The sequence below is a fragment of the Chiloscyllium punctatum genome, chromosome 38, assembly GCF_047496795.1.
Source record: "Chiloscyllium punctatum isolate Juve2018m chromosome 38, sChiPun1.3, whole genome shotgun sequence".
Taxonomy (NCBI): domain Eukaryota; kingdom Metazoa; phylum Chordata; class Chondrichthyes; order Orectolobiformes; family Hemiscylliidae; genus Chiloscyllium; species Chiloscyllium punctatum.
Genome location: NC_092776.1, coordinates 7,497,990 through 7,524,307, shown reverse-complemented (window position 1 = coordinate 7,524,307; position 26,318 = coordinate 7,497,990). Strand labels below are relative to the sequence as shown.

General features: G+C 39.1%; 1 protein-coding gene across 2 annotated transcripts; it reads left to right on the top strand.

Annotated features, from left to right (window-relative positions):
* Positions 1 to 87: 87 nt before the first annotated feature.
* Positions 88 to 25,854, top strand: arl3b (ADP ribosylation factor like GTPase 3b). 2 transcript variants are annotated; one of them, XM_072557096.1, is made up of 7 exons: positions 88 to 174; positions 10,091 to 10,234; positions 13,819 to 13,935; positions 17,193 to 17,243; positions 18,388 to 18,573; positions 19,765 to 19,818; positions 21,408 to 25,854. In XM_072557096.1, exons 1-6 carry the CDS (start codon positions 97 to 99, stop codon positions 19,798 to 19,800), a joined length of 612 nt encoding a protein of 203 aa, XP_072413197.1. In that variant the 5' UTR covers positions 88 to 96; the 3' UTR covers positions 19,801 to 19,818; positions 21,408 to 25,854. The 2 variants fall into 2 exon arrangements, with proteins under 2 accessions (XP_072413197.1, XP_072413196.1); XM_072557095.1 differs by lacking the exon at positions 19,765 to 19,818.
* The last annotated feature ends 464 nt before the right edge of the window (positions 25,855 to 26,318 follow it).

The following is a 26,318-nucleotide window of genomic DNA, read 5'->3' as shown; positions in this document are numbered from 1 at the left end:
GAGGTCGGAAGATGAGCGGGCGGGGACGTGGACGAGGACGAGGAGGCGGGGCTGGTGATGGTCACATGGCCTGTGCCCCGGCGTGGGGACAGCGTGATGACATTTGCCTGTGCGTCATTGCGTACGGAGGTCGCCGCCCCTAGTTACCCCCGTCGCTCTGAGGAGGACAAGATGGTGAGTGAGGGGACGGAGAGAGTGAGGGGCTAACCGGGCGGGGAGGGGGATGAAACGCCGGCCGAGTTTCCTCTCCGGGGTTGGAGGGGAGGGGGGTGTTTGTTTATTTGCCCCCGAGGCCTGGGGCCCTGAAGTGAGCGGTTGCTGTGACGCCATGGCCGGCCGAGCTCAGGCTGCGGGGAGAGAGAGAGTGTGTGTGTGGAGCCAGGCCCAGGGATTAGCTGTGCCCTCACCGCCGAGAGGGAGGGGGGCTTCGTAATCCCACACCGCCCGCTCCACAGGCCCCGCTCCCTCTGCTCCTTCCATCGCCTCCTGCACCCCTCTCGTTTTTTGCAGGAGCGGTGTTGGCTTTTGTTGTTGGTGGCGGGAGCCCAGAGCCTCCAATGGGGTGGGGGTGGGGGGGGAGTTTTTAAAGTCTGGGAATAATCGCTCACTCACACCCCCCCCTCCAGCAGCACTCAGTGTTCCCTTCTGAACACTCCCCACCCTGCAGACCCCGCTGTGTGTGCTCCATCTGTGTTCCCAAACCGTGCAACGCCTTCTTGTTTTCTTCCCGTTTGTCTCCACACGCCAGTTAGAATAGTGAATTACAACTAAATTCCCCCAGTTAGGTTTATCAACCGCTTCAAAAAGTGTGGTGCTGGTAAAGCACAGACGGTCTGGCAGCATCCGAGGAGCAGGAGAGTCGACGCTTCGAGCATAAGCGCTTCAGCAGCACCACACTTTTTGACTCTGATCTCCAGTATCTGCAGTCCTCACTCTCTCCATATCAGCTCATTCAGAGCTATGATCTTTTATTTTCTTCAAGATATGGGAACCTAATGTGATCCTCATTGCTCTTCCTGGTTTGAATAAATGGGTAGAGTCATGATTCAATGAGTTTGTTGTTTTTATGTGATTAATCTTCTGGTCATGTTCTCCTTTTAAGTATTAAAGGTTTGTAGTTATATTTTAGGTTATTACATTTTAACATGCTATACCATTACTTATTTTTGAGTTTGACTTGATCTGTAGTCATATACAACATCCAGTTTGTTCATAGAATGTGCCCACAAATATCAACATGGTGATTTTGTTTAATTCTAGGTGGTTTTGATTTGAGGGGGAATATTTGGTCATAATACTAGAATAACTTATTTGCAACTCTTGGAGCTGAAACACTGTCTGAGGTTTAATGACTCATCTAAAGGACTGTAATTGCTTTGTATCCTAGATTATTCTAAAGCAAACTTTAGAGTCAAGATGCGATTTTAAAGTGAGATCTTAATGATTGTTAGTTGTTTTTTTGAAATATTATAAAGTTGTCAATATGACACAACCAAATAGGGCACCTCAGAATTAACAGGATGGTAGTTTAAAACAAACTGAGTAAGACAGCTGTTAAATCAGTGGTATCATATTGACACAAAGAAATAGGGCACCTCAGAATCTGTAGGATGGTGATTTTAAAAAAACGTGAGTAAGACAGCTGTTAAATCAATGGTATCATTCAGAAGTAAACTGAGCTTATGCATGAAACATCAATTCTCCTGCTCCTTGAATGCTGTCTGACCAGCTGTGCTTTTCCAGCACCGCACTCTTTGACTCTTATTTTCTGTACTCTTTGTTGAATCATTGCTGGGCTACAAGGAGAGGGCACTGGAGTGGGACCAGCTGAGTTGCACTTCCAGAGATCTATGTGGTGAACCACCTGACCGTTTCTATGTTGTAACTATTCCAAAAGTGTGTATGGTCTGAAATCTTTTCCGGTAACTATTACCTGAAAATTAGCCTTTATATCTTTTCTCCTTGAATCCCCAAAATTGAATTTAGTGTTGTTGCTGAACTGTGGTAGCTAATTAAATCTGTTCCTATGTTATCTTTATTTCCAGTTTATAATTATCAAGCTTGCATTTAGAATTATCAAATTCTTTGCCTGTTGGCGGTGAATTGATTAAGATAATAAGTTGTTCCCTCTAAAATAGTGTATAATTAGTTGTAGAGGTCTACAGTATGGGAAAAAAGGCATTTTGGCCCCTTAAATCTGCATTGGTCAAAAACAAACACCTAATTATTCTAATCTTATTTTCCGGCACTTGACCAATAATCTTGAAAGTCATAGCATCACAAGCGCATATCCAAATGCTTAAATGTTTTGATGGTTTCTGACTCTATCTCCCCTAAGGACAGAGTTCCAGATTCCTTTTGAGTGGCAAGGAAGGTTTCCTCGCATCCCCTGTAAATATCCTGTTCCTTACTTTTAATTTCTGCCCCCTGTCATTAATCTCTCCACCAAAGGAAAAAGTTCCGTCCTGTCAAAAATATTTATGCCCCTCAATTTTTATACATCTCAATCATGGACACCTCTCCTCATCTCTATTCCAAGGAAAACAACCCGTCTTTATTCAATCCCTTTTCACAGCTAAAACTCTCCAACCCAGGTATCATCCTGGTAAATCTCTTCTGCCCCGCCCCAAACCCTCCCCGCCCCGCCCCAAACCCTCCCCGCCCCACCCCGCCCCAAACCCTCCCAACACTGTCACAACCCTCTTAGTGTGAATTCCAGAACTGCGTAAAATATGCTCAATCTGGTCTAACCAACCTTTTATACATTTCCAGTATAATCTCACTGCTTTTACAATCCATGATTCAGCTAATAAAGGCAAGCATCCCACATACCTTCTCAACTATTGTGCACCTGTTCTGATACCTTAAGGGACCCATGGGTATGTATGCAAAGGTCCCTCTGATACTGTGCTTTCTTTGTGGACTCCCACATCTTGTTAGTCCTGCCCAACTACATCACCTCACATTTATCTAGATTAAATTCCATTTGCCATTGATCTGACCAGCCTCTCTATGTCCTTCTGTGATCTCCGGCTGTCTCAACTTTTATCACCTCACCAATTTTCATATAATCTTCAAGCTTACTAATTAGTCCTCTTGCATTCAAGCCTAGATCATTTATATGTATGACAAACAGCAAGTGGCCAAGCACTGATCACTGCAGAGCTCCACCGGACATCTGCTTCCAGTCACATAAATACCCCTTTACCTGCCACTCAACTAATTCTGGATCCAACTAGCCAAATTTCTTTGGATCCCTTGGCCTCATACTTTTTGCTATCTGTATCCCATTCAAGACCTTATCAAAAGCCTTGCTAGAGTCCAGGTAAACAAAAGCAAATACATTGCCCTCAAGTACACAACTAGTCACCAAGTCAAAACTTCTTCAAGTTGGTCATACAAGACCTCCCTTTAACAAAACCATGCTGACTGCTCCTGATTAAACCTCGCCTCTCCAAACGTAGGTTAATTCTGTCCTTCAGAATAGCTTCCAGCAGCTTCCCGCCACTAAGGGTAGACTGGTTTATTTAAGCAGGATTAGTCAGGGTAAGCATAGGAAGGATGCTAATGACTGGAACCAGCGATTTAAAGTTTAAGGATACAAGTGTAAACTATTTTGGACTGAGATTAAAAACTTTTTCACCCAGAGAGTGGTGAGCTGTGGAATTCTATGTTACAGAAACGTTTGAGGCAAAAACATTAAATGGTTTCAAGAAGCATTGTGATGTCATTTCTAGGGCTAAATGGACAAACTGGTATGGGAAAAGATAGGGAGCAGATACTGATTGGATGATCAGCTATGATTACATTGAATCAGAGAGCAGACTCAAAAGGCTGAATGGCCTAATCCCCACTTTCTGTTTCTCTGCTGGTTGTAGTAGCGGCTGTATTTGAATTTCATACTAATTAGTTTTCACTGGGAGAGAAATTGGACTGTATGGTAGCAAGAATCCTGCTGTAGAGAAGTATTTTTAACAATGATCATCCTTAAAACGTTGAAGGGATATGGAACTGCAGCAAGTATCTTTTATAGGATAGGAATTTGAAAGATTAGCTGTTATGAAACAATTAGGGTATCACAGTATTCTGCACAATATATTGTCCTGTAGCCAGTGTGGAATGATGGTGGGGGTGCTTCACATTGCAATTATTCAGTGTCATGGTGCTTTCTCAGTGGGGTTAATTTGGAATTCCAGGATTATGTCCCAGCACTGGTAAAAGGTTGGCAATGTAAATCCTGTAAGGTGATTTGTGATTCAGATATGATGGTGTTCCTATGGCATGATTGCATTTATTGACACACGTCAATTTCTCAGTTTCAAACATCTAGCAATAATCGGAGGCTCATTTGAAATGGGTTATTTTCCCACTCCTGTACAACTGTCTCCAGAATCTCCTGAGAGACTATCTTTGGTTCCTCCTATTTTATCTGCATGCTGCTGTTCAGTGACATCATCTAAAACACTCTGCCAAGTTCCATGTGTTTGCTGACAGCACACAAATTACCTCGCTGTCACCTCTCCCAATTCTGCTACAGCCTCTAAGCTTTTCATCTTGCACTCAGGTTGATTGAGGGCATTGCCCTGAGAAATAAGCCAGAGAATGGCTTTAACCTATTTTATTGAGTTGAAACAGATAGTGTGTGCACATGTTTGTTTGCAAAGAGCAGAGCATTGTGCATTAATATATATTTAATATATACAGTTTTAGGTACATATAAGTGCACCACATTAGAAGCTCAAACTAAAATTATAAATTGGTTGTTAGTGTAATTCCTTGTATTATCCATTAGCCTTATCCAACTAATGTTGCCCAATTACAAAATTACATCTAGAGTTGCAAGATTTGTGAGTGCAGGCTGGTTGCAAATGTTCAGTACTTTGCTTGTTGTGAATAACCAAAGCGATTTGTTGTTTGAGAGGTTTAGGGACATATGGCCTAATATCTGATGTCACTCTGACACAGAAATTCATATACCATATGACTCACTTCAATGAAAAATAAAATGTCTTTCAAAGCAACCTGTTAGTGATGAACACCACAACAATCCAAGATAGTCTAAACTAGACTAGGTACTTCTCAAGACCAAGAGTAGCCACCAAAACTAACATCAATTTCCAAGTTCTGTACCACCTGATGACTAATCTTTTGTTAGGTGATGAGATAATCAAAGTGACCTTGTTCTCGCCAATCGACATGTCACAGACATTCTTCTGTGAAGCAGTATTGCTATACTATTGATTTAGATTTAACTGGTGATAGATCTGGTAGTGTCCTGGACTGGTATTCTTCTTTTACAATTTCCATTATAATAACCACTTGGTTCCAGATTTCAGCACAATCTTAATTCAGATTGAGCCCTGGGGCTGAATGCCAGAGGGTTGCATAGAAAGGTGCCTTTAATAAGGCAGAACATCACTAGGAATGTTACTAATAGTACAATTTGAATTTCATATTTATATTTAAGTGAGCATGTTATTTAAAATAATTGGCTCCAATAAAACATTTTAATGTTTGACCAATGGAGCCAAAGGTACAGTGATTGAAACTAGATTCCCTGTTGCAAGAACATGTCGCTGTCTTTAGCTGAACAGTTCATGTTGGTGATGCTGGTAAGATTTGAGCACACATGAGTGAAATGTAGAGCGATGGATGAACACTAATGTTGAAACTACTGTTTACCTATTTTCTATAGGGTCAATTGTTTGCAGAGAATTGCAGGAAATATTGCTTCTTTATATAAATTTAAAGAAAGCAATTCATTTTAGATGTCTAAACTTGAAGATTGTTTATAGCTTGCTGTAATGTTGAAGGATTCGAAGACACTGGAATGATGACAGGCACAGTTTAGTTCAGATAGATATAGCGTGATGCAGTTTGACAAAAGGAAAGATGTGGAAGATGTTCTTACCAGGGATGTACTGAAGCTATTGGAACTGGCAAGCGCTTTCAGGTTTAGTGTTCAGGTCACTGATTCCAACAGTCTACTGTCCTTATGGTACTGACAGCATCTGGCACATGCTTGGTTGTGGTCTGTTCTCTATTTCAAAAGTGATGTATTTGGATAACATTCTTGATAGACTCATTTTTAATATTAGAAGTTACAAGCCTTTAGTGGCCTTTGAGTTGTCTTTTATGAGAAAACAAAGGAAAAAGTTGACAGATTAAGATTTGGAAAGAATTTGATAAGTTTAAAGCAAATTATTCTCCTGGGTGGTATTCCATAAAATAATAAAATCTGAATTGGCTGAAATTCCTTCAGCAAAATGATGCTAAGTATAGGAACAAACTGACAGTTGAACAAGAAACTTCTGGATGTTTATAAGAACAAGCTCCTGGCAAATAAAAAAGATCTATTTTATAAATGGCATCTCAAAGAAAAGAATTGGGATAGTAATTTGGCCATTATGCCAGTCTGCCCAATACTGTACCTGAGATACATAACACAGAGTGATAGGTTTGTTAATCTGACTGAGTTGCAGAGTTTTACTCTGGATCCTGGTATCAATTCTGTTGTTCTGGGTAGTGAAGGAGGGACACTTTTACAAATGAAATTAGTTGAGACAGCAGATCTTGAAACCAAACCTTTGCAATGATTACCAGTACCTTTGGTTGTTAAGTAGTTACCATGAGACCAAGTGTTTTGAAGAAGTGTGTCTTGAATGATGTATGGCACACTTAGTGTTTTGTGTAATACACTGTAGATGCAAGAAAGTGAATAATGGGAATTGGGGAGTGGTGCTGCACAGGAATATTTTGAATTTTTCCAATTGCTGCTTCCCTGTGAAAATTTGAAGGGCAAATCATAACTGCTACTCCTGTGACATGGACAGATTGAAAAAACAAGAATGGGAAAATGTAGGATCCTTCCCAAACAGATGTGAATGCACCAAAATTGAATTTAATGCTTACAATTGGTTGTGCCAACTATATTTGTTTAAACTAAGAAAGCCACGAAATGTCAGCTGACCTGGTAATGGTGTGTTGGAAGATTGCGTTAAATATACCACACACGCCATTCATAGAGTCATAGAGATGTACAGCATGGAAACAGACCCTTCGGTCCAACCTGTCCATGCCGACCAGATATCCCAATCCAATCTAGTCCCACCAGCCAGCACCGGCCCATACTCCTCCAAACCCTTCCTATTTATATATCCATCCAAATGCCTCTTAAATGTTGCAATTCTACCAGCCTCCACCACATTCTCTGGCAGTCATTCCATACAGGTACCACCCTCAGCCTGAAAAATTTGGCCCTTCGGTGTCTTTTATATCTTTCCCCTCTCAACCTAAACCTATGCCCTCTTGTTCTGGACTCCCCGACTCCAGGGAAAAGACTTTGTCTACTTATCCTATCCATGCCCCTCATAATTTTGTAAACCTCTATAAGGTCACCCCTCAGCCTCCGACGCTCCAGGGAAAACAGCCCCAGCCTGTTCAGCTTCTCCCTGTATCTCAAATCCTCCAACCCTGACAACATCCTTGTAAATCTTTTCTGAACCCTTTCAAGTTTCACAACATCTTTTCGATAGGAAGGAGACTAGAATTGCATGCAATATTCCAACAGCGGCCTAACCAATGTCCTGTACAGCCGCAACATAACCTCCCAACTCCTGTATTCAATGCTCTGACCAATAAAGGAAAGCATACTAAACGCCGCCTTCACTATCCTATCCACTTTCAAGGAGATATGAACCTGCACTCCAAGGTCTCTTTGTTCAGCAACACTCCCTAAGACGTTACTATTAAGTGTATAAGTCCTGCTAAGATTTGCTTTCTCGAAATGCAGCACCTCGCATTTATCTGAATTAAACTCTATCTGCCACTTCTTAGCCCATTGACCCATCTGGTTCAGATCCTGTTGTAATCTGAGTTAACCCTCTTCACTGTCCACTACACTCCAATTTTGGTGTCATCTGCAAACTTACGAACTGTACCTCTTATGCTCGCATCCAAATCATTTATGTAAATGACAAAAAGCAGAGGACCCAGCACCGATCCTTGTGGCACTCCACTGGTCACAGGCCTCCAGTCTGAAAAACAACCCTCCTCCACCACCACCCTCTATCTTCTACCTTTGAGCCAGTTCTGTATCCGTATGGCTTGTTCTCCCTGTATTCCATGAGACCTAACCTTGCTAATCAGTCTCCCGTGGGGAACCTTGTCGAATGCCTTACTGGAGTCCATATAGATCTCATCTACTGCTCTGCCCTCATCAATCTTCTTTTGTTACTTCTTCAAAAAACTCAATCAAGTTTGTGAGACATGATTTCACACGCACAAAGCCATCTTGACTGTCCCTAATCAGTCCTTGCCTTTCCAAATACATGTACATCCTGTCCCTCAGGATTCCCTCCAACAACTTGCCCACCACTGAGGTCAGGCTCACTATAGTTCCCTGGCTTGTATTTACCGCCCTTCTTAAACAGTGGCACCATGTTTGCCAACCTCCAGTCTTCCGGCACCTCACCTGTGACTATCGATGATACAATTATCTCAGCAAGAGGCACAGCAATCACTTCTCTAGCTTCCCACAGAGTTCTCGGTACACTTGATCAGGTCCTGGGGATTTATCCACCTTTAACCGTTTCAAGACACTTCCTGCTCTGGTGATCTGGACATTTTGCAAGATGTCACCACCTATTTCCCTACAGTCTATATCTTCCATATCCTTTTCCACAGTAAATACTGAATGCAAAATATTCATTTCGTATCTCCCCCGTTTTGTTTGGCTTCACACAAAGGTCGTCTTGCTGATCTTTGAGTGGCCCTATTCTCTCTCTAGTTACCCTTTTGTCCTTAATATATTTGTAAAAACCCTTTGGATTCTCCTTAATTCTATTTGCCAAAGCTATCTCATGTCCCCTTTTTGCCCTCCTGATTTCCCTCTTAAGTATACTCCTACTTCTGAGGATTCTTCGATTTATCCTGTCTATACCTGACATATGCTTCCATCTTTTTCTTAACCAAACCCTCAATTTCTTTAGTCATCCAGCATTCGGGGCGGCACGGTGGCACAGTGGTTAGCACTGCTGCCTCACAGCGCCAGATGCCTGAGTTCAATTCCCGCCTCAGGCGACTGACTGTGTGGAGTTTGCACGTTCTCCCCGTGTCTGCGTGGGTTTCCTCCGGGTGCTCCGGTTTCCTCCCACAGTCCAAAGATGTGCAGGTCAGGTGAATTGGCCATGCTAAATTGCCCATAGTGTTAGGTAAGGGGTAGATGTAGATGTAGGGGTATGGGTGGGTTACACTTCGGCGGGGCGGTGTGGACTTGTTGGGCCGAAGGGCCTGTTTCCACACTGTAAGTAATCTAATCTAATCTAATCTAATCATTCCCTGTACCTAGCAGCCTTCCCTTTCACCATGACAGGAATATACTTCAGCCTAATCAGTTAAAAAGCTATTACTTCCAGGTAAACCTGTTGGACTATAACCTAGTGTTGTGTGATATATAACTTTGTCCACCCCAGTTCAATACCAACACCTCCATATCAATCCTAATCCGTGTCAGTTTATGCTCCACTCAAACAGCCTTCCAGATTCCCTCTTCAAACTTTATCATTCATAATTCTCTATTCTCCCTTGTGATTGACTAGCTTTCACTGACCATTTTTATACTATTCATCTCAACTGCTCCCTGTAATTGTTCCACATTCTCACGACCCTTTATGTAATTAAGTTTAAAATTGTTGATAATGTAAATCAGAAAATAGCAATGCTGAACTTTAGCTGTAAAAACTTGACAATTTGAGTGGCAGGAAAGAGTGGGGAGATCTTTGGAAAAATGAGTTAGAGTAGGAGACTCTGGAATTAGACTTAATTTTTAAGGGAAAGTGCAGCGACATTTGGCAGCTTAGTAATTAGCATAATTCCATCTCATGTTGGAGCATGCATGCATACATAGACACACTGTTATTTGGATAATTCTCCTACTAGCATTTGATAAATTTCACACTGTATACTAAGTTTTAAAATCAAGAATCTTGTTTATATTCTTCTCAACACCTAGATTTGTAAGTCACTAGTGTAAAACCCAGAAAGCTGTTTTTTCTTTTATGTGTGGTTAAAGATGACTTCTTCTTCTTAGGGTCTCCTCTCAATCTTGCGTAAGTTGAAGAGCGCTCCTGATCAGGAGGTTAGAATTCTCCTTTTGGGTTTGGACAATGCAGGGAAAACAACATTACTTAAACAGCTAGCTTCGGAAGACATCAGTCACATCACACCCACGCAGGTAATGTTTGTCATAAGTGGTAATTTCAAGGCTTTTTAAAAATTGTAAATAGTTCTGTGTATTTGCATGTTGCGATGGGTTAGACTCTGATTTTCATCTGAGACTTGGAATTAAATATCAGCCCAAACCGATGAGAAGAAAATCCCATCTGTCTGCTAGGTGGAAGGGTCATATGTATAATCAGTTTTGGTTACCTCGATTAATTTCTACAGGAATAGGTTTAAAGCAGGAAATTGCCATTCTACCACTGAATTAGGGGCAATCTCACTAGGGAGGCCATGGATGGCAGGTGTTGAAATTTAATAATTGAATCTGAGAAAATGCCTAAATGGTCTAGGCGTTTACAGAATATAGAGAGTTTTAGTTGAGATCTAACCATGTTTACTCATCCTTAGGATGGAAAACATTGACAAATGTTTCCAAAAAAGAAAATATTGTTTTCCTTAGCCTTAATGTGTGCAATATCTTTTAGAAAGATATCAAGATATGTAATTTGAAGGTAATGTATCTGTCGTGTAAATGCAGCTTTAAGTGCTACTGACCTCTATACAGTACTTAAATATTCAAAAGTATGTGACACCTTTGTGGTCAAGAAAAAGACACCTGAGGCTGCAGAAATTTGTGGATTCGGTTTGCTTCTGCAGTTTTCCCATATGACGTGTTTATGATGTTGGCTGTGCCTGGAAGCACCAGAACAATTGTCCTCTGAGCATCATTAGATAATGGTTAATGTTTCCTCTAGGCTGCACATACATATCAGTGTTACTGGAAGCCATTCTGCATATGGACCTCGGAGGTCTGAGCAGTGGGGGAAAAAATATCGCAAGGAATGTTGACAAAGGTGTCTGCATGGTTGATTAATTTGTCCTGGATTGACTGCCATTTATCTTGACTTTCTGCTTGTCAATTCTGAGATGAAATTTTAATATTAAAGTTGGTGTTGCACAGTATTTCAGTTAAGGTGCTGTTTCATTTGAATAAAGAGAAATGCATATTCCCTTGCTCACTCCTTTGCCTTGTACCCTGTCCAAACTGCTTCTGCTAAGCAATATTGCTGTTTCATATTAGATACCATTTAAGAAGCTGAAAATAATTGGTCCTCCCACCAACAGATGACTGACACTGTTGAGTTGTGATTTACTCCATGGATCCCATTGATATTTGTAGGTGTACTCAAAAGACTTTTTTTTTTCATCTGTAGTTGAAGCAGCAAGCCTGGCTGACTATTGTGTTTTTGTTTTGAAAGCGGTTAGTAACCACTCAGATTATTTAAAGGATATGACAAGCAATTAAAACCAGTGTTTTACACTCAATGACTTAGTTAGATTTGGAGATCTGATTATTTTAGAAGCTTACAGTTTAAATTTTTTTTTAAAAACCAAACCTCCATTTTATTTTAATTCAGTTGCACATAAAGCCACAAGTTGTCTTTAAGCGAAATACTACATCATGTCAACTGCATGTGATAAACATTTCTTTTGCAAATCCTATCGTAATTCTAAGATATGCATCCATACTGTGGTGGTTTTTGTAAAATGAGGTGGATCCTATATAGTCCTCAGAAATGAAGGATGCTTTCACAGACCCTGCAGTGCTATTCCTTAAATGTGTTTGCTGTGGTGCACTCTAGAAGTGTATCATGGGAGAAAAGAAATGAATAGGTCTTCCTTTAAGTGATGGATTGCTCAATTTATTTTTCTCATCGTGATCATTTAAATGCTTACCTTTAAGTCTTTGGGTTTTGTTTACAGTTGTGTGAAACCAAACCTGTTTGGGTTTTACTCACTTTTATTTTACTTTGGCGCCATTTGACCTTTTGCTGTATTCCTTCTTTGTACCCACAAGTTCACCAGGACACACTTTCCTTTCCCCATCTTCAGTTCAAATTGGTCATCCTCTCCCCTTCCATTCTTGTTCAAGCCCTTTGTTACAGCTGTTCCCCAGTTCTGTTGGCAAATTCTTATCTTGGTCGAGCTGGCCCTCCTAAGCACTGCCACCACATGCTATCACATGCTGCTGCTGCTGCTTCAAGTGAATCAATGCACATTGCACAAATAGAAATGCCTGATGTAGGAAGTCCTGCAAAAGTGTGCAGCAGTGGAAGAGCAGGAACAACATGTACTGGAATTAACAGCAGTGATAAGAAGAGTGTGGATGCATGTTGAGGGTAGGACCACGTAGCCTCTTCACAGGCTGAATCTAGAACATGGGTTGTTATTTTGAAAGCCCTTTTTAGTAGGTTCCCAATAGTGGCTGAATTTGTACGTTTTCATATTGTTTATTCTTATCAATTAATATGCATTCTGGTAATCAGTTTTGCGATTTTAAAATGCAACATACCTATAATCTGTGTAGCAATTATTCCACTATTGAAGACGGTGGAAAGATTGGTATGTTTTAAACACGAACATTGTACTGAGATTCTGTGGTGTAATGAAAATTGTTTGCAAGCCAATCGGGGCAATATCCTTTAGTCATTGTATTAGGTGGATAATTACCTAGTCCTTCACTACAACAATGATTAACCCCCAACCTCAGATGAATTATGCATTGTATTCAACTCCCTTAATCCTACAGAAGCCATACAAAATGACCTAATTTAAGGTGGACAGCATGTTTACGCCCTAAATTTCTGAGTAAGTAATGCCCCTCATAATTTATATTACTCCCAACTATTTACTGCAGAGATTGGAATAAAGAGAATGTATGTAGAACAATGGAATCAGTTTATGTTGTAATAAGATGTGTTCAACTTTGAGTAGGTTATGATTTATTCTACAAATAGAATGTTGAACCTCTTCGCTCTGTCTATGCTAAATCTTTAGAAAGATATTAAATATTATTTAAATATAAATTTTACATTGGTTGACAATTTTGAGGATTTCCGCTCATGTTACTGAATCCCTGAGTTGACAGTTCTTGATTATGACAGGATTGGCATGGAATGTAAAAATGTTGTCTAAAAGAACATCAGTAAAGTTACTAGTGATTTTTAAGCTCTGATATGATTTTTAAAATAAATAATGAATACTGAATGTTTCTTTCAAAAGCTGATGTTTTAATTGAATGTATTCTTCTATTATTTCCATCCCCCTAACACCATTCCCCTGTATCCATTCTTCTTCCTATTTATGGCTGAAATTCTTATCCAGATCGATGGACATGTCAGTTCGTATTCTCTGCTAACCTCCCATCTTCCACCTCCTTAAACTTTAGATAACCCAAAACTCTCTAGTCGGTATCTTGTTCTACATCATATCCTATTTTTTTTTTACCCCATTTATTGACTCCGGCACACCTAATGCTGTAAATTTTAACTGCTTGTCTGCTATTTAAATTCCTCTGTAATCATGTTCTGTCCTACATCCAATATCTTTCGGTGTTACAATTTCTCTCACTCTGGCCTTTAGAGTACTTTCTCTTTTTTTGAGGTGGTTTGAATTTCAACAAAAATGCTAACTTAGCTTTGTAATGATGACTGCAGTTACTACTCGACTGTTGATTTGTTTGTAATTAATTTAGATTCATTGTAAACTTGCACTGGCGCCAACTTCATAAAATAAACTCCTTTCTTATCTTCCCAGGGATTTAATATTAAAAGTGTGCAATCTCAAGGTTTCAAATTAAACGTGTGGGATATTGGAGGACAGAGAAAGATAAGGCCGTATTGGAGAAACTACTTTGAAAATACTGATGTGCTTGTGAGTATTTGCATGTTTACTCATATTCTCTTCTATATTCTGTTGACTTTTACCAGTATTGGGAAACTGGTTCACTCTGTCATTAAAATTCCTCTTTTAATGTAACCAACAAGATTTGATAGAATTTTAATTTGTTAGTATCAAATATTGTTGGCTTATCATTAATGCAGAGGATAGATTGGTCATGTCATTGCTCCCTAGATTCAAGTACAGCAATTGGTAGCCCACAAACCCCCAACACACTTAAACAGCAGCTAATGAACTTGATGGACCCTATATAGACAATAAGCAAAACTAATGTCATTTACAAAATTCCTGAAGAAAGGCTTATGCCTGAAACGCCGATTCTCCTGCTCTTTGGATGCTGCCTGACTTGCTGCACTTTTCCAGCAACACATTTTTCAGTCATTTACAAAATACCTTGCAAGAACTGTGACAAACAGGTAGAAAACTAGCCACCAGGATACATGAACATCAACCAGCCATAAAACGACATGACCCACTCTCTCTAGTATCCTTACATACAGATAAGGAAGGACACCACTTCAACTGCGACAACACATCCATCCTAGGACAAGCCAAACAGAGACATGCACGAGAATTCCTAGAAGCATGGCATTCCAACCAGAACTCTATCAACAAACACATTGACTTGGATCCCATTTACCGCCCCCCTGAGAAAAATAACAGGAAATGGCATCACCAACCGTAGGAAACTGAAGCATATAAATAGAAAGTGGTCTACATCACCAGTGCTTCATTCGGAGGCTCATTGAAGATATTACCTAGTATGGTGACGAAACGTCTGAAAACTAACCTTCTGGCTTAGCAAACAAGCCTAAATCCACAGCACCTGAGCTTGTAGTTTTTGGAAAAAAAAGAACTGTTTACAGTGCTTCTCTCTGTAACCCTAAGTCTCAGCATGAGCTGTGGAGCCAATAGGCTGGAGTAAGTTTAGGTAAAGAGGGATAAGTTTGATTTGCAAGGTCATAAGTCAGGATGTCTCAATCTCTATTTGTGAAAAATGGTAAAGCCAAGTTCTTGCTTCATAGTAACATACAGGCAGAAGAGATCATTTTGCCAATAAGTCTGCCCTGACCTATGAGAAATATCTGACCATTTAAATGGCATTGTTGGTCAACCCACAGTAGGTGGACTGCAGTGGTTCAAGAAGGCAGCTCACCACCACCTTCTCAAGGGCAACTAGGGATGGGCAATAAATGCTGGCCAGCTAGCAATTCCCACCTCCCACAAAATGACTTTTAAAAGTGTAAATAACCTAACCCCATTTACCAGCACAAACTTAAATGTTTCATCCCTGACAGCATCCTGGTGAACCCCCTCGTGCCATTGCATCTTTCTTATAACGTGGCGACCAGAACTGCACACAGTATGCTAGCTGTGGTCCCACCAAAGTTCTACACACCTCCAGCATGACTTCCCTGCTTTCGTAATCTATGCCTTGATTGATAAAGGCAAGTGTTCCATCGCCACCCTACTAACATGCCCTTCTCTCTTCACAGATCTGTTACAAGGACTTGAAAGGCAATTTTTAAATTTTTTTAAAAATGTTTGCAGATTTGTTTCTTTTGTCTGTTCTAAATATATAACTTGATATTTGTAAGGTAATTGGAAACCATTTTACTGTAACATTGATTCATTGATCCTTAGCTGCATTTTCAGTGTTACTGCTATTAATGCTAACTATGCCAGACCCTAGTTTTTGAGTTAGAATAACCACAACATTAGCTGCCAGATTAAAACAACCTGAATAATTCTTTAAAAACCATGATGCTATCTAATGATTTCTTTTAGAAAAGGGCAAAGTGTGAAAGTTGCCTGTACAGACTTCCTGTGTCCAACTCAATTTTTGAGGTCAGTCTAATTTCCCACCAAGTATATTGACACCCTTCTGCATTTCTAACTGGTTCATCGGCGAAGTATGGATTCAGCCGAAAGATATATAATACTACACATGATCATCTCTAAATTACTTGTATACAACATTTGAGAACTAAATGGGTCATGGCTGGTATGTCATTTTTATCCAAATTAGTCCTGTTGTTTATTGCTCAGATGTCTGATCTATAGCTAGAATGGCATGTCAGGGGATGTGTTAAGGCCAGAATGCAACTTTATTTATAAACTATTGGTTATTATCATGTAAAGCTAGCAGGTTTAGTTTTCTGGTTGGATATGATCAAACTAGTCTTAAGAGCTTTCTTTCATCAAATTCATCTTGCAGCTTAAAACACCTAAGACATTCAAGTTAATGCAGTTAGCATTACTCACCAATGATGTGCATCAACGTATTAGAATAGGAGAGTATCCCAGTTTCAAAGATATATATGTTCTTGTTCTGGAATTAGGAAAGTGTAAAGATCAGTTAGCCTGGAGCAATTTCAATACTTCTGCTGTATTAGGTAGTAGCATTACCTGAGTTAGCACACAATATATTGTTCATTCACCCCAAAACCCGAGGAATCTTTATGCCCCCCTTATATGGTGGGCAGTAAAAGCTAGTGACACCCATATCCAAAGTCATACTGCATTATACAGTATAAAATTGGATTTTTCCACACACATTGATTGCATGTAGAACTGACTAATATAAACTTCATATATGGTTTTCAAAATCTCTAACCTCAAAAATACTGACAATGGAGCAAATAAAATTAGCTCTGTATTGTCAGAAGCATGTGAAACATTAACCTTCCATTCTTACCACGAGTACCTGACTTGCTCGCTGTTTGCAACATTTTCATTTTTGATTCCGATCCGCAGCACCTGCAATGTTTTTTGCAGGATAAAACTATATTGCTTTGTTCAAACAAAAAGCCAAAAAAACTGCGGGTGCTGGAAATTGGAAACAAAAACAGAAGTTGCTGGAAAAGCTTCATTGATCTGGCAGCATCTGTGAAGAGAAACATCTGTGAACGTTCCTGGTCTTGTGACCCTTTTTTTGGGACTGCTTTGTTCCTATTCTTTATGATGTGGAAATATTTACACGGGATTATTATTGTTAGGAAGCTAACAATATGTTGTAAATATCTTGCTCTGTTTTCATTGCTGTTATTGTGATCAAGGCAAGAATTATCCCTGTTCTAAAGTGGGTAATAAAGCATTTAGTTTTTGCCTGTTTGTAAGCCATTTTAAGTAGTTGCATTTTTCTTTAAGTTGTAAAATTCAAGGATTTTTCTTACTGTTTTTGCAATGTATCTTCTCTAACTTTTAAACCAATTGCAATTTTCTTCCAGATCTACGTCATTGACAGTGCAGACCGAAAAAGATTTGAAGAAACGGGGCAGGTGAATAGCATTATTTTTCCTTCTGAAATTTTATATGCACAGCTGTATCAATCCATGATATGGTACAGCATGACTCTACAGTGCTCCTTTCATTTTACTCTATCAGACCAGCACAACAAAGTGCATAGTAAGTAAAAATGAAAGTGGGTACAATAATTAGGGAGTAAGAAATGGTTCTTTTTTTGTTATTGATATGCATTTGTATTTTTTCCAGCTGTGAGTGAGTTCTGACATACATATTGCGAAATGTACTTTTTTTAAACCACCTGCACATTGACTAATCAATTTATCACTTTTCCCAGCATTTCTTCCTTTGGCTTGAAATTGATTTACGCCTGATTCTAAATTAGTGAAGCTCAATGGGTGAAGATTAGTAGAAAAAGTACAGTAAATTCAAGGTTGAGTCTTTAGTTGACTTTTTAGTGATATAATGAGGAGACAGCATATTTAGAGCTCTTTAAAAAAAACTAAAGGAAAATCTTTAGGAGATAAGAGGTCACAATGGATTGATACTGCGTTGGAGGTTAAAATATCAACTGTTCCTTATGTATATTTGAAATATTAAATGACCCAACTAAGAAGATAATTGCTGTTTCAATTTATCATTATTTTCCTTGGATAAGAAAATAAAGATATTTGTAAATTTACCTTGCTTTGTAAATTGAATGGTTTAGGCATTCTTGACTATAATGTGCAGTGAAGTCATCCAGGATAAATATGCAGGATAAATAAAGTAATGAGGTGATGTGTATGAGAGAAAACAAGCATGAAGGCAAACCAAGCAACTCATTTTTATCTCGGAATTCGCTTTTGAAATTGGGTGCTCATTTGCATAGGATTCTTAAACTTTAAAATGATAGTTATGGTCCTGATACTGTAAAGTGTTGTAGGGATAACAAGATTCAATTGGTGCATTTACTAAATAATTGTCAGAAAACCTCTACTGCTTCACTAATGTCCTTTTAGGGAAGGAAATCTGTTATCCTTACCTAGTCTGGCCTACATGTGATTCCAAACCCACAGCAAATGTGGTTGACTTAAACATCTGGGCAATCATGAATGGGTAATAAATGCTAGCCTGGCTAGAGGTGCCTATATCCTGTGAATGAATAAAAAGAATGTTTTTATTTGAATATGTTTTCAGGAACTTGCTGAGCTTCTGGATGAAGAGAAGCTGAGTGGTGTTCCCGTTCTCGTATTTGCCAACAAGCAGGACTTGCTTACAGCTGCCCCAGCGTCCGAGATAGCTGAGGGATTGAATCTGCACACAATTCGTGACCGTGTTTGGCAAATCCAGTCTTGCTCTGCACTGACAGGAGAAGGTGTACAGGTATGCTGATGCAATTCCTTTCTTTTATATCCAGAAAGTATGCAATAATTATGGCGTACATTATGTATTGTCATCCTTCATAGATTACAATAACAGGGGTGTGACAATTTCTTGAAAATACTGAGCATGGCTTGGGAGCAGAATATTGAACTGTGTTGTCACAGAGACTCCCAGATTATTTCTACCTACAGAATATTAATCCCAAAGAATGGCAAAATATTAATCAAATGTTTTAGTTTATTTCCTGGAAATCTCCAGTTAACATAGAAACTAGGAGCAGGAGTAGACAATTCAGTCTTTGAGCCTGCTTCGCTGATCATCGTGAACATAGCTCATCCTCTGTCTCAATATCATATTCCTCCTCTCTCCAAACCCTGTTCATGCCTTTAAAATCTTTTAAAAATATCTTTCTTGAATATATTTAGTAATCACACAACACCAGGTTATGACTTAACAGGTTTACCATATATACTCGAGCAATATTTGATCTCATGTAAATGTTTTCTTCAAAGAAAACTGTTCAAGATTAATGGGTCAGTGTGCCAGTCTGCTGGTTGTCCTACTCCACTCCAGGTCTTCCACTTTACTGGCTGTCGTACTGTGCTCTGGGTTTTCAGAATTACTGTTCTTCTTTCATTTAGAAATCAATTGGGTTTCTAATGATATGGTATGAATTTTGATTGGCATGCATTTTAGCTCCTCAAAAGTGGTATCCATGTAATAGTTGACTCCATAAATTTAACCTTAAACTGTAGTCAAAGATATTAAACTGTAACTCAAGTATATATGGTATTTGAATTAATAAGCTTTCATTGTATAGCTCCTTCATCAGGCAATGTGAAAGGGAGACACACAGAATTTATGGACAGCGAGATTAAAAGATCAAGTGGTGCAAGTACAGTGTCAAATCATAAGTCTCTGCAAGTGACCAAGAGTGTTACATTGTGTAAGTAAAGTGGCAATAGCTGTGTAACAACTGAAAGGATGACCTATAATCCAATTAAATGAGTCAGGGAGAAAAGTACAGAAAATTTAAAAATAAGGTGTTGCTGGAGACAAACCAAATGACTGGAATAACACTGAACAGAAACAAGCTGCTGAAAAAGCTCAGCAGGTCTGGCAGCTTCTGTGAAGAAGAATCAGAGGAAGGGTCACTGGACCCGAAAGACTAACTCTGATTTCTCTTCACAGATGCTGCCAGACCCGCGGAGCTCCCCCACCCCATGATGATGTCAAAACAGGACAGTAAGGAAGATTTTACAAATATAAAAGTGTTTTGGGGTCACATGTAGTGTGACATGAACCCAAGATGACAGTTGAGGGGTACGAAACTTGGCTATCAGTTTCTGTTTGGTGATTCAACGTTGTTACGAGACTTGAAGGCCACTTTGAAGGATGCTTACTGAAGATTGGGAGCTGAATGTCCTTGACTGCTGAGGTGTTCCCTTCTGGGAGGGAATATTTCTGTTTTTCGATTATTTCACTGTGTCCATTCATCCGTTGTCATAGCGTCTACATGGTCTTGCCAATATACAGTGCTTCGGGGTATCCTTGCCTGAAGTGTATGCAATGGACAACATTGGCCGAGTCACATGAAAACCTATTGTGTATGTGGTGGCTAGTGCTTCCAAATACAGCAGGGCAGCATGGTGGCTCAGTGGTTAGCACTGCTGCCTCACAGCACCAGGGTCCCAGGTTCGATGTGTGGAGTTTGCACGTTCTCCCCGTGTCTGTGTGGGTTTCCTCTGGGCGTTCCGATTTCCTCCCACAGCCCAAAGATGTGCAGGTCAGGTGGATTGGCCATGCTAAATTGTCCATAGTGTTAGGTGCATTAGTCAGAGGGAAATAGATCTGGGTGGGTTACTCTTTGGAGGGTGGGTGTGGATTGGTTGGGCCGATCACACAAATCACAGAATACCCAGCCTGTTGATCTGTTTTGTAGCTTCTATGGCTTGTTCATCTAAGCTTCAGATCAGTGGTGACCACAGGATGTTCACGGTAAGGGAGTCAACAGTGTTAATGTCAATGTTGTCAAGTTAGACATTTTCTGCTTTGAGATGGTTATTGTCTACTGCAAATGTTATTTCCCACTTGGCAGCGAAATCTTGCTGCTTGTGGACGAAGTCTGTATCATTATCTGAGAAATTGTAAGTGGGAATGAAAACGCAACTGAACCATCAGGAAACCTCCCCACTTCTGATCATCTTATAAAGGAAATATCATTAATGAAGCTAAAGGTGGTTGGATGTAGGACTCTGAACTCAGTGACAGCTCAGCGTAAACAAAGATTTTTCTCTCTCTAATCATTTCTACTCTTTGCCACAAATCCACCTCTTAATTATTCATGTTGTTATTAGGTTAGAAGAATCCGTTTTTTTTTCACCTTCACAGAATTCCTAGACCATGCAGGTGAATTATTTGGATGTGTCTCACACACCAGAAGCTTAATTTCATAGGCTATTGCTGTCATTAAAGATAGATCAAGTTGCTATTACCCAACTCTCATTCCAGTCCTAATGGATTGTCTGGAATTCCTATGCCATTGCCCAAGTGCTGAGAGAAATCTCCGCCTGGAATAAAGATTTCCTGAATCTTCCATTCAGTACCTTCAAGATCCCCACTTGGGCTGCACAAAGCTGTTGTGGTCCACTGGGGTGATGTGTTTCAAGGTAGGGGAGCTCCAAGACTTCTCATTTGTTCACTCTTTATTCAAAATGCTGAGTGAGTACCCAAGTGGGTTTGTCAGCAACACCTGTTCAGGAAATTGAATTTTGGTTTAGCACTCACCTGCACTTGATAAAAGACACTGAATCCTGCTGTGTAATATTTTTCAGGATGGAATGAACTGGGTCTGCAAAAATGTCCATGCAAAGAAGAAATGAAACTGCTACTAAGCGCAAAGAGGGGAACCAAAAGAGACCATTCCTAGCTTGATGACACTAATCGTCCTGACCAAAACCTTCACTACCATTCACAGTTTTAGCTATGTACCAAGAAGAAATCTGGAAGTCCTATAGCTCCGACACACTACCTGAATTTCCATAGCGCTTTTTATAAATACAGTATCTGTTCTGTGAATGTTGCTACAATACATCAGTCTGTGCATCTTTTGTACAATCCTTCAGATGGTGGTGTGCTAAAAATTTCATGGACTGATGTGCAATAATAACTCTTATGGAACATGCCTTTTTTTTTGCTGCAAGGTTTAAAATAAATTATAATTGTCACAGTCGGGTACATGTTTTGATCATCAAGATATGTTTTATAATAGGAAACACTAATCTCCCATCCCTTCCTTTTGTGGTTTGAAAGAATCTCTTCTATTTAAAATTGTTCTGGTTTGTGTGCTCCTTTGCAGAGAACTGTATCCAGTTTAGTGTGTACCAATAAATATATATTTTCTTAATTGAACTGGAATGAATTGTACAAAGGGAATGATTGATTTTCCTTTCTACTCCTAATGGTTGTGCATTGTCTTGGAGCATCATTTCTACAAACTGTTGAAGCTGTCACTAGCTCAAAACTATGGAGGCACAGGATAACTGGGAGTGGGTAGATGCAATTCAGGCTAATTATGCAGGTGCTTGCAAATAAACTCAACCCAAAAATGTAGCCGTGCAATTTCTCAAAAGGTGTATTACGAAACAAGCCAGCCCAAGGTCGTAGGAAAGTGTTTGGATCAGATGAGATGCCTCAGTTATCACTTTCTTGATCTACAGATTTCACTTGTAGAATTCATCTAACGTGGACTCAAAACTTCTGGGTTGAAATGCAGCAGAATATCAGCTGGCCTGACTTGGATTGTTAGCAGGGAGGCTTAACAGAATTGAATTTCTGGGCCTCATTAATTGCCAACTTTGCAAAACAAGATTGGGCAGTTGCAAGAAACAATTGCGAAGCGGTTAAATTCAGGTAGTGGGTCCACAATTACAATTGGTATTTCAGGAGGGCAAATCCTGATCTTGAGGGTTTCTCAAGGTTTCCACAAGGGCAGAGTAACTTAAATTTGACCCTTGTATTTCAGTCCCTGACCATACTGTGGTTACTTTGTTAGTAAAATTATCTGCATGTTTGACCGATTCCTTAACTATTTATTTGCTATAATTCTGATCAGATCTTTGAACGATTTTCAGTGTGAGTGGCCATTGTCCTACATGATTTCAATAAGAGGGAGCCACCTTTTAAATGTAGGTTTTAGTAACAGTAACTAGCTTACTTGAATCATTAAATATTGTTGGACTTTGTAAATGGCAGTGGTTGAGGGTGCAAAGGTGTTTTACATCAGAGTAAAACTCAAGGGGCCCTTTTAGCTACACAAGTCTTTGCACGCAACAATGGCCTGACTGCAATTCAGGCCTTACATTATTGTTGATATTGGTACACAAGTATCTTTATTCTTGAGGGGAAGTGGCAAATCTCTAATTTCAGTTGGATTGAATAAAATATACGGTCAGTTTGCAGCAGTTAACAAATGCATGTGATTGCTACAACTTCTAAAATTGTGTTTGGATCTTCATGACAACTTGTAGCTTTGCTTGCTTCCCACTCTTCCAGTTGGCAAGGATATCCTTTGTCACGAAATGCTAAATAACACTACTGTATTTTCACAAAACCTCTTAATTACAGTGAAGGCAGACATCCTTAAAAAAAACTGTATTGAGCTGTACAGCACTAGCTAAAAAACAATCTAGAAAATGGTTCCTAGTTTGTCATAACCTATTGAAGCACTCACCAAACATTTTGTGGCATTGTCGTGCAGATGTGTTCTGACTTAAGTATATTTCTACAGAAATGTTGTCCCTGTGAAGGAACCCAGACTGGCGCACAATCCCCTAGATTTTCTGCCTAATAAAATTGTGTGATGATGTTGAAATCTGAGTGTGTCCAAGCTTTAACTATGGAGAAAACAAGCAGTTGATATAGAGAACTCCAGAGTCTGCAGCTGATACAGCAAGTATGGTGGACTCAATTTGTTTTCAGTCTTGAATAGGTGATCAAATGTATTAAACGGTTACATATGTATGTGTGAGAGACATTAGTGGCACCCAGACCCAAATCTTATAGCAGACCAAACTGAGCTTTAACTTGGTCTTTGTTTTTTCAGTATTATAACATTATTCCTATTTAAGTAATAACATAAATAGTAGATGAAAAATAAACAGCTATGATTTTCTTTATGAAGTAAAGTAGATTTCACTTTGTTTGATCCCTCTTTAGCCATGTTACTCATGATAGTGCTTTACATGTCTCTAGTGTGTTTTTTTGCCCTAGTCTTTACTGTTTATTAAGCTAAAGTGCTCTCCTTAACTCAACGGTTTTTGGTCTTGCTTTTTAATTATGTCTTGTTCTTCATTACCGTTCACCGCCAGTGAATATTTTATGCACAATGCATCAAGATTTTCTTTGTTATTCATTGCGCAGTTGCTTCTCATAAATGTTTAAAGTTTGGATAAAATCATTCTATCTTGCATCCCATTGACTAGGCTTTTTCATTACTTTGTGAGGTATTTAATTTATGTACAAGTAAGAGATTTATTAGTGCACATTCTAACCAAACTGTTTGGTAGTAAAGATGTAGTAAAGATTATTCAAAGGTTCTGGACCACTGCAGATGCTTGTTAAAGGCCTCTGCTGGCTGGTTAAGAGTCATGGTTCTCAAAATATCCCAATAACTATCCATGTGCCTGATATGTTAGGCTGAATTCTGGTGGCAGTAGTTTGCTGACAAGCTCATTTGGTTTTTAAAGTTTGAGGGCTAGTATCTCAGTACTGTTATTAAGTATATCAATCACGCAAGTTTACTCTATTGCCAGCAATAGCAGGTTGCAACCATCGATATCTGAGCTGTTTGGATGAAGATTTGATCTATAAATGTTGGAAATCAGAGAACAAAAAACTGGAAATTAACAACTGGCCAGTCAACAACAAAGTAAAACAAAAAGGTTGCTTCTCGTTGGGATATTTAAAAAAAAAAAATTATCAACTACATGGTTGTATAATTTTTAAACTTTTCTTGAACCAGTAACACTAATCCATGACTGATAGTTGTCCACAAACACCTCACTTGTAAATTCACATGGTTCCATGAAGGACAGATTTCCATTTTTGTCAATGCTAGTGTGATCTTGAAGTCCCTTGAGTTTGTAAAGTAAGCCATCAATCAGTAAGTGAGAACACAATTTACTCACATTGTCTGAAAATAGTTATTAGGTTCGTTAAACATCTATTACATCTTGCAGAAATATAAATCAAACTCTTCACATAAAGGCTTCACTGATTTTTGTAGCCAGTTAATGTGATCTGAATGGGTAAGCTTATTCTAAAGGGACATTGGATTTCCCTGGTCTGATCAGTATCTGTTCTAGTAACCTGTTGGTTAAGGTCCTGATACAGTGCAATGATTGTTCTTTAAGGATGCTGATCAAAACTAAAGTACTGATAGAAAATGAAATACATTCTCAATTTGGAGAAGAAAAGAAGCCTTCGATTTCTTAATTGTTTAGATCAACTTTAATTCGGTGGCTTCCTAATTGCAGACAGTCATGTGGCAATAGCCAGTCTATTGGTTTCAGATTTCAAACTGGCTAAATGCTTCTTTTCTGCCCTGTTACTTATTTGAATTCTTATCGTTAATCCCTTCTGGCAGGTAACATGCACTTCATTGGGTTAGATAGTTGTAGACCTCCTCTGATTTTGTTATAAATTCAATATCACTGTTGTAATCTTTTACCTCTTAAGGTTAACCATCTAAGTTACACTTGTAGATGTTGTTGCGTTCATTTTGAAAAGATGTCTGAACAGGAACAGATGGGGTGAAGGGAAGTTTAAGGGTTAAAATTTCAAAAGGGATAATATTTAATTTTGTGTATTGCTCAATGCATTGAGTAATATTGTATTTCAATCTTGTTTAAGTACAGTATCACATTCCAGTGTAACTTGGATAGAATGGGTTTTTATCAAGAAGTTCCTTCCCATTTCCTATGACATTTCTTTTTAAAATATACGCTTGATAGTTAAGTCCTTGAGTGCATGTGTTGGTAAAGTGTAAATGATCGTGAACCTTTAATATGCAGTCATCTTGCATTCTTTATTTGGATGTAGATATTGTCTGTGGTTATTAAGTTCATTGTTATGGTGTTATCGACTGTTTTCAGCTTTTATATTTTTTCATTAGTCAAGAAGCAAATAAAGATACTGGTATTTTGTCATAGTCCATACTGTACACAATGTAATTCAAATGCAAAATGTCTTGTTCATGGAATAAAGACTATTTAATAGAAATTAAGGGAAATTGAATGGGTTTATTTTCCCATCTCCTTTCACCTTTTATCAAGAAATAGGTGAAGTGCTGAAGTACATATGCAGTTCACCACCATTGTTGAAAATAATTCTCAAAGTGGTTGAAAATAAACTTGTCTAGAATAACCTTCTCAGAAGCAGGAGCTGTATTGAGCTCCTTTGGGATGAGCTACCAAACTTGTATTTATACAGGACTTTATAACATCCCAAGGCTTTTCATAGGAGCGTTCTATAACGTATGACACTAAGCCACATGAGATTTTAAAGCAGATTACTATAAGCTTGATCAAAATGATAGGTTTTAATAGCTGTTATAAAGAAAAGAAGAGGTAGAAAGGTTTACAAGGGGAATTTCTAGAGTTTTAAGAGATTGAAGTGAAACGTCATTGATAGAAATTGTGACTTGGCTTCTTGGAGGCGACTAGGAATGTTGAAATGGATGGTTT